Source organism: Mesitornis unicolor, unplaced genomic scaffold, assembly GCF_000695765.1.
Source record: "Mesitornis unicolor isolate BGI_N332 unplaced genomic scaffold, ASM69576v1 scaffold37041, whole genome shotgun sequence".
Classification (NCBI taxonomy): Eukaryota; Metazoa; Chordata; class Aves; order Mesitornithiformes; family Mesitornithidae; genus Mesitornis; species Mesitornis unicolor.
This window is the reverse complement of record NW_010162419.1, coordinates 3098-12931: the sequence shown is the minus strand read 5'-3', so window position 1 is coordinate 12931 and position 9834 is coordinate 3098. Positions and strand designations below refer to the sequence as shown.

The window sequence follows — 9834 nt, the reverse complement described above, 5'->3', positions numbered from 1 at the left end:
AGCAGAGAAAAGTGAATGCAGATTGAAGAGACAGTCTGAATACATTTTTGTAACATGGATATTCCTTTTGTGGTAACCATTTTCATAGTGCTGTAAAAAGTCATAGAATGATAGTGAAAACAGTTCCAGTGAAGAAAGATTTGTGCAAATGTCAGCTGTGTGAATTTGAGACAAAGTGATATGAGTTTGTGTTCATCCCATTTTTCTGTGAAGAGCTGATTTAAACCTCTGTCAAGTAGTAACTTTTCTTCACAGCGGCTCTTCTTATTCATATTTAAAATACAAACACCGCGCTTACGTTCAACTCAGTCTTTTAGCAAGTGGTTTAGAGAAGTATGAGGCCCTTTCTGCTTTTATAAGTCATCTCCATCATCTGTGCTAAAGCTGCTTCTCCTGCTGCTCTCTTTTGATGCAGCTGGGGATGTGGAGGACAAGAGTGGGTCTGTCCCAAATGGTGACACTGTGTCATCCAGTAAAATTTCCTCTAGCCGTTGCTCTTCTTTTAAAGCCGCGCTGAAGGACAAATCTGTGAAGTGTGAAAGTGGATCAGAAAAAGCTGTAGATCTATCACAAACATCAGCATTTGGTCCATGTGCCAGAGGCATTTGTTGAGAGTAGTCTACAGAGTTCTCCTCTGGGTAAGACTGTTGCTTGATGACCTGTGCAGCTAAATCCACAGCGCTGAGTGAAGACATGACTGGAAGGCCGTGTGCACGTGCTTGGATCTCTAGTTCCTAACATTTCCAAAAAAAGCAATTAGATAATGACTTTAAAAGACAAAATAGTGTCTTCAGAACTATTGCAATAAGTATATGGATTGTACATGCAAATTAATTCTATTTTTTGTCCAGTTGTGAGAATACATTTTAAAATATAAAATTGTTAATCTATGAAAGTTTGCCACTCAAATGTTTTTCTTCTCATTTCTTCTCCCGTCATCAGGCCACTGTCCTATGGGAATATAAGAAGTAGGACAGCTTCTCAAAAACTGTTATGTATTGATCCTAATAAAGGTGACAGAAAAATGTTGCAACTTTATAGTTCATTATCTGCTGCTATACAGAGAAACAGAAAATACTTTACTTGATGATGCTTATGATATACAGATATATGTATAAATCATCATATGTAAAATGCTTGATTTTATGTCTGTCTCTCATCTTCCTATGTGTCTATATTCAAATCTTGCATTTCAAGCCATGCAGGGCTATATTTTGCTGCTTCATGTCAGAAGCAGATATAACATGGTACACTATACCAAAGAAAGTGTAATGTGTGAAATAGATACAAAGGGAATATTAAAATACCGAAGGGAATTTTGTGTCCAGTATTGATTTTTGGCTACAGGGATGTGCTTTTTTGCTTCCTTTTTTTGTCTTTCTCTGGCTCTAATATATACATAAGGAAACTGTCTGTACAAATACTTTACTAACTTTCCATGTATTCCCTTATGTAAGGTCAAATTATCAAATTAATTTCCTAGAGATCTTCAACTCCCCAATATACACTGCAATAAATAGGGAAAGTCAATTTGCTTTCACTAAATGCCATTTTGGGGAAAAAATGATATAGATAAATAAAATTTGATGAGGAATAAGTACTGAGAAAGCTTTGTAGTTGATGGTGATGCTTTTATACATACCTGAATTCGGAGTAGAAGCCTTCTGTTAGCATGCTCTAATTTCTTCTGCCTGTGTTCTAATTCTCTGGCTCTCTGTTGTTCTTTTTGTAGCCACTTGATGTACTCCACTGATGCTTTTAAAATAGTTCCTTTGTTCCAGCGCATATCACTGCAGAATGTAGAGATAACCTTTTCACAATTGTGCATGTCAGCAGAATTCATAAGAACTTACAAAATCTTTTACATTAATATGAAATAATGATTTACATGACTATTATTCACTCTTAGATATTATTGCTTCTGAATGGAAATTTTAATAGAATAGTTAAGAAGCCCTTATATAGTAAAATTAATCCCAGAATGAAAATAAGTGTCAAAAGAAAGTAATAAAGTGACTTTTTGTGGGAGAGCTAAATGCAATATCATGATTCTACCATTATAGTTTTTATATTTTTAGTGAAAATTGCTTTTATTATTAACTCTAAGATTAAAATCTATGTGCACTATTTCTGCATTAATGAACTAGGAAATATACATTACTGAGGTCTTAAGCCTAAATTTTTAAAGATCATTTTGAATATACTACTCCTTTTACCTGACTTACTAATGAGTTTGCTTTTATGCTTGTAGAGAAAAAAATGGTCTGTGCTGAATCCCACTCCTTACTGGTGATAGACCAGACAAATTGCACTTTTGTAACCATAATGACTATGCAATGATAAAAATCTCTTTCAAAAATCTTGAAACAATATAAACCAAGTTAAAATCCACCACTACATAGAGAACCCAACTCAAAATAAAAACCATGTCAAAAGATAAGACTAAACTGCTTAGAAGCAGTCTTACTAACAGCAAAGCTGTTGTCCAAGTGTTTCTGTTCAAGGACTTTAATGTACCCATTCATCAACTTTTCATGTATTCCTTTATGTAAATTCTTGGAGGTACATTTGTTGAAAATGTTTAACTTCTAATCAATTTTAGTATTTTATGATACAGGATGGGCCCACTGCATTAAATATACAGACAAAAGGGTTTATCCAAACTATCCAATTCACTGCAAGATGCCTTAGACTGAGCAGAAAGTCCTATAAAACAATCCTGAGAAAGAAAATCTATTTAAACCAGTAAGAATCTGTGGTTGGGAGTGACAAGTAACTACCTTATTGCATTTTTTTTCAGTACATATTCCAAATACATATACTTACACACTGGCATTTAAAAAGGCAAAAATAAATGTAAATTATACTTTGATTAATTATCACTTTCCATTATTCCTTGGTTGCTTTAGTTAATGAGACTTCCTCTTACTCACATGCTTACCGATGGTGAGTGAAACTGTGATCTGGAGTGGATTTATTGCAGAAGTGTCTATGCTTTACACTCAGTCTCTCAGAGTAATGAACCTTGCACCCTTACCCCAAGGCCAAGCACCCTTTCACAAAGGCAGTTGTCTTTCTTCTGAATGTGTAGGGCAAAAAGCAGGCAGGCACAGGATTTAGGGACCCAGACCACCTGGCCTTTCCTGATGCACTGCACTAGAGATAAAACCTTACGGCGCTGATATCTTTAAAGATGCTCAGAATATGCAAAATCATTGGGGATAAAGCGTCACAATGTTCAGCCATATCTTAGAATTTGCTAGATATTTGTGAGAACCAGCTTTTTAATCAGAGAGGGCTCAAATTCACATCTTTGTCCTCTCTAGGCAGCACACAAACTACAGGGCTCCAGCATACTGGGGCCTCCCCTTATCATAGTGATGTGGGTTAGGAATGCACAGCTTTTAGGATTAGAATGCGAGATGGTCAGAGAGAAAATAATTATTGTCTCTGACCCTGCTGTCTGCAAAGCCAAAAATGAGAGGCTGCTTGCTGAAGTGGGTATATATTCTCATTTAGCCATTCCCTGGTCAAAAAAACTACAGCAGAAGTGGACTGTGAGTCAAGAGAAGAACCTGTCTCTCTCATGAAAGCTGAATCATCTCTTGGCAGTCTCTCTGCCTCCTCCTTCCTCACCCTGTATTTCTTGCCCCAGCAGGAGGACAGAACAGTTTCCTGCCAGCATCCCATGGGGTCCCTCCTAGGAGAGGACTTTCTCCTCACATGTGGGATACCTATGTTCAAACTGTAAAGGTTAAGGAAGCTTTTGGTACACATGATGCATATTTTCTGCACAAGTCTTTTACTACTAACACCACATTATAATCTTGTATTCTTCAGACCTCTTCAGAAAGTTAGGTAAAATACTGAGAGGTCCCTGTTCACTCCTGAATTGCCATGGAGTTTAAAAGGCAGTGAGTTGCCTGTCTGACTACACCAGAGCACACCTGAATAGATAGAAGCAACTAAAGCTAAGATAACAACAGCATTTCAAACTGGGAATCTCCATTGCCATCTCAGATATGAGCTATATGTGCTATATATAGCTCAGAGTTACAGTAGGGTTTTGTTTCATTTCAAGTGAAAACAACTTATTTAGAAAATTTTCATGGCAACTTTGAAAAGTGTCACAGTAATAAGAAAATTTATAGCATGAGCTCTAGACGAATCTGCTCTGGACAATCTGTCTAGGCAAGGGGGACAGTTCCTCCTAGCATGTAACTAGTACAAAACTAAGCCAGTTTTGGACTGACAGTCTGAACATAAAAATGTAGCACTATGGAATGAGAAATTAATCCGTATCTAGCAAAATGAAAATATTTAAGACATGTAACAGCAGGAGAAAAATCTGCATGTTTCACATATTTTGCAAATATTTCATAGTGATTTCATGAACAATTTCCTGTCATTTTATAAATGTTATGAATTGAAAATCAAATTCAGACAAAAATATTTTTGGTTACTTTTTCTGATTAACATATGAATAAGCCACATATTCATGACTGTGTTTGGAATCTTTTTGTGATGAAATTCGTTCATGTTACACATAATTGACAACCTTTGAGATATTGCTTACTTTTAATTCATGTTACTTTGATAGTTTGAATTTTTTCATATATGGTAATGATATTTTTTCTCATAGGTTGAAATAAATCTTCACTGGAAGCCTAATTCCTGGATTCAAACTGCCAGAGAGATGGATCTGGTCAGCTTCTGTATGAGATACACATGGATAGATCTCTCTTGTAGTAGTATTTACAAATTTAAGAGGCAAAACTATCATGGATAACTAGGATGAAAATGCTGTGGTTACTATTACCATTTAAGAGACTCTGTTTTATGTGTGTGTGCCTGTGTTCCACATATCTTCTACATCTCTACTCATATACACATATACTGGCTGGTGTCTTATTAAACAGGGAATATTGAAGTTAAATCTTCCAATGTGGGAAGTCAACATAGCAAAGGATCAGCTGGAGACCTTGGGTGTCAACACATATTTCACTCCGTGTCTCTCTGTTTATACCAGGAACAAAAGAAAATACTGCAGAAACCTGTGCTGTTTCTGCATTGCAGACATTCTCCATCTGTTCTTACCCAGAGTACCATGCAGCAGTCACAGGACAGAGCAGTGGACAACCAGAGGGTCTACGCAGATATGTGGAGTTGGAAGAGCAGCAACAGAACTAGTGAGGGGTTTTTTTTCCTTTTTAGAGGTTTGTATGTTGTACTTGCTCAGTATATGACAGAGATAAAATTTGAAATGACAAGGCCTGCAGACCCATTTGACAACCTTTAAAGACTGAGAAGTCACTTACAGCTGTGAGTCCTTTTATTGGAAACTGGTTTATAAAAACAGACAAAATGCTTACATTCACAACTGTTTTGAACTCATGCAGATAAATATAGATCAACTAGTCTTTGGAGGTGGCAGGAATTCTTTTTCTCATTTTATTCTTTCACTGTCTATTAATTTCTTTTTTTTTTTCCTTACTCTTCATTTTTACTGTATGTATGTAAAGCTCCACCCTTAAATACTGAAACACATGGGAAACTCCACATGTGAAACAGGTCAGTTGAGAGAAGTAGGAAGTTTTGCAGGTCTGGCCATCAGCAATGACCTCTGCAAAGAAGGATTGTGTCTCTGTCTGTATGTTCATGTGGTACAATAATTTGAAATTGTTAGCAAGCTGTGCATGTGTTATCTAGTTTAATTAACAGAGGCCTACCACACAACACAATTTGTATGGAAAAGTAGCAAACAAGTGAAAAACACATTTTGTTTTATTAGTCTCTGAACCCTAGCTCTTCCTAGCTTTACCAGCTGAATCTCTACAAATCCCAAATACTCAGACCAAAATGTAACTCTCTCATAGGAGAGTTTCTCCTGTATGAGGAAAGAAACACAGCCATGAGACTGATCTTCAGCTCATTTCCATTCAGGTAACTTTTTTGAAGTCAAAGAAGCTTCACTGGTTTACACAAGTTGAACTCCTGTAGAAAGGACAAGAGCATCTGATCATCTAAGATTAAAACTAATAATGAAAACAGAGTTTGGGAGAGGATTATAATCAGAGAGTTTGCCAGTCACAGAGCACTAATAAAAATACATTTCTGAACTTGAAACTATGTTTGCAGACCATTTCTCTTGCTATTTCTGAGAAATTAGCTTTAAACTATGCTTGCTCAAAGAAATACTTTGAAGAACTTTGTACTTGTTTTGATGACCTGCACAATTACAAAGTGTATTCTCCTGAAAGGGGCAAGTTTCCATTTTATAATAGCATGAGTGTACACTAGGTTTTCTTTTACAAGAGACATGGCCGTTAGCAGGTCTCTCCATAGACAACAGGCAGAAGGTCAGGCATAGGCAGATGCAGAGAGTGAGAGCAACCCACTACTTCTGCCCAAATCCTCTTAACATCCCAGTTCTGTAAAATGACTAGAATTCTTAAATGAAAATTATTTTTAGTTAGTATTTCTGGCAATTCTTGTCCAGCTACCATAAAACAATCCTTGCGTAGGCATTTCCAGACTCTATCATAACATGAAGTCCTGTTAACCACCTAAAGCTGGGTTCTGAAACGCTGAACAGAAAGGAACCATGAATAGAAAGGTAGATATATTTAAAGGAGCAGGCTACGAGTTTTTCAGCAAAATATGACTGGATGTTTTGGACTTTTTTAATTCTATTTTTGAAGTATTCTCTATAACTGTTTTGCATTTCTGAATCATCTACCACTTAGATATCTCAGCATTGAAAATTAAACAAAAGAGTCAAAGTTCTTTGCATCTCATACTTATCTCCATTTTCTGATGCTGATGAAGTGAACTTAAAACACCCATTCATTTAAGCAATGTAATCCACTCTTTTCATCATTAAATTAGAAAAAAAAATGAAAAGAATAGGGGTTTAAGCCACTCAAAAGAAAGTCCCTGCGGAAGCTCTGCAGGAGCCAAACAAGTTCACTATATAACTAACTAAACAAAAGTGAAATAAACCCCCCCACACACAACTTCTAAGAAATATAAATCATAAAAGGTTTCCAAATAGCATCAAAAATGTCCTTTTCTCTTCCTGAGTCTGAATGTAATCTTCTTGAAGCAAGCCATCTGGGACAGGCATGCTAACCACAATGGCTTAGTTATAGTAGTATTTGCTTTTCAATGCAAAGCCTGATTTGCTTCACTGTCATTAGTTCAAGCATCAGTAAGGTTTCTCCCTTTACAGCTAAGTTCTCACTATAAGAAGAACCTTCTAAAATCAATATACGAGGTGAAAACGCTATATGTGATAAAATGTTACAGATAAAGCATTGTAAGAGATGATACATCTCTTTCTTTCAAAGAAGAAGAGGGCAGATTGGGGGCACAGTAAGGTGTTATGAAGGGAAAGGCAAGAACTGAAAGAGAGGGTAAGGACACTGTGTTATGATTTGGCAACACAGGACCATACCAGAAAGAAATAATAATTTTTATCTGCTCAGCCAACAAAACAACATGGTCTAATTAATGTATTTCCACCTACAAATATAAAAATAAATGTGTTTACAGTTCTTCAAATTAATGTGATCTGGCAACAAGCTATAGCAAAGTTATTACCTAGTTTTTCAAAAGCATCCTGCACATTTTGATTCCTCTTTTTTCTTAAGACTAACTTGAAAGGTCTTAAATAGGCTTGTTTTCAAAAGGAGTACTGATTACCAGCCTTTTGAAGACAGTAGTCCTCAGAACGTGAGACACTTTAGTTCACCTTGTGTTCTTTGTAAACATAAGCCGCCTCAGGACTGTCACACTGTTGAACTCAGTCATGGGTTAGCAGACTAACAGACTAACAAGAATAGGCAATGTTTTCAGGATCTATGCCTGAAACTTTTTCACTAGGCAACAACAGCAAAATCTGTGGGTAAAATCCATCATTCACTTACTGGAACAAAATTACAAGTCCAAATAGTTCATTACAGAAGAGTTTAAGTGACTGCTCTAGGTATTAATGTCTTGAATAAGTTCATAAACAAAACCTGAATCCAGATCAAATCATGTAAGTGAAACACCTCCATAGGCAATAAAAAATTGCAACTGGAATTTTTACCTCATGCCCATTTCTAATTGCAGTATAACTTGCTTCCATTACTGCTTTATAGCTGCAAACCAACAGTGGCATCCACTGTTTTTCTGAGAAATCTTTCAATTATTTGCCGAAAAGATCCTGAATACTGAAAGATGCACCAGTGAAATTAAAACTCTTCTACCAGTCTATGTTAGCAACAGATTACATGCAGCCAAAACTTTATATAGGTACTTAAAGCACCTTTAAATATAATACCTAATTCTATATTAATGACAAGAATGTGCCCATTCATCTAATCTTGGGTGGATACTTCAGAAGGAGCAGAGTCTGTGAATTCTCTAAAATGGATGTGGCATGTTAACTTTCTCTCTGGTGATTTCACTCCAAGTGTCTTGTTACACCAACCTTGTATTTATGTAAGTCTCCCACAGCTTTATGTTGTTGCAGAAATCCTTAATATAATCAAAAGTATCTTAGTCCTAAGGATAAAAAAAGGCTGAAATATCAATAGATGTTTTCGTTTGAAGTATCATGCAGATCTGTATTGACATGCAAATGATAAAGACAAAATCTGTATAATCAATTTTATGCAAGTCACGGTCATGTTAGTGCATGGTCTTAAGGCTTCTCTGAGTGACATGAGAAATCTAAGGCTAAAGTTCAGCATTAAATATCACACTGAATTGTTATTGCTAATCCTGCAATAGGCTTTCCTACTGAGGTGGCTTTTTTCATATTGATGACAAATATAAGCTTAAGGGAATGCAGGTACAATTTAAGAAATATGCATTTTGTGTTACTGTAAGTATGTGCATTAGTATAAAATGCTATTACTATAGCAATTATATCAATTATTATTTTTATCCTTGCATTTTAGGACTGTTATTTTTTCTGCACTGAGTGGAGGACTTTCGAAAAATGCTCATTCTACAGACTCAAGCTGATTATTTTTTCCTTAGGCAAAGGGCAGACACTGATAACATGCATTTTGTTTTATCCCACTAGAGGGCCCATGGCAAGGGCTGAAAGCATGACTCCTTTCTCCAGAGATAGCATGCAATTGCTTTCTGGGACAGAGAGCCTAATTTTCTGTTGTTCAGCTTTTTTCTTCTTTTTGGTTTGATTTGTTGTTTTGGGTTGGGTTGGGTTGGGTTTGGTTTGGTTTGGTTTGGTTTGGTTTGGTTTGGTTTGGTTTGGTTTGGTTTGGTTTGGTTTTTTTTCCCTGATGTGGCAGTCTATCTTAAACACCCTGGAACTGCTTCTATTTATTATCTTTTCACATAAGTTTTCCCAACATGCGCTAAAAATCTGTCAAAGGTTTGTTACTTTAACAGTCTGACATGAGCCAGTGACCCAGCATGGAAGATTTTGTATCCCATTACTCAATCCTATAGCCAGTATCTTTTTTTTTTTCCTGTATTTAAACTATAAACATTATTATAGGAAAGACTGTTGAACTCACGGGTCATTAGACTTGGGGATGAGTGTGCCAAGCTCCTTGATTCGGTAATTAATATTATACCTTCTTCTTCTCTCAACTGTTAAAAAGAAAGACTTAGTATATTTATGGTGAAATATTTGTGGAGAAAATCAACATAAAACATTTTAATTAGTTAAAAACAAGTCAGTCAATGTATAGAAAATTTCCTCTTCAAATAGAAGCCCCAACATGATCTCTCACCTGTCTTTTATTTACCCTCAGGACAAACTCCATGATTAGTACTATATCTGTATCTTACTTCACCTGTAGATTTCTCCCACAG

General features: G+C 36.0%; 1 protein-coding gene across 1 annotated transcript; it reads right to left on the bottom strand.

Annotated features, from left to right (window-relative positions):
• Positions 1–353: 353 nt before the first annotated feature.
• On the bottom strand, positions 354–9609 carry TFEC (transcription factor EC; the record flags this gene model as incomplete). Its single annotated transcript, XM_010193620.1, has 3 exons — positions 354–734; positions 1643–1790; positions 9534–9609. Coding segments are annotated over 3 exons (605 nt in total), but the record flags the coding sequence as incomplete, so codon positions are not given.
• Positions 9610–9834: the final 225 nt, after the last annotated feature.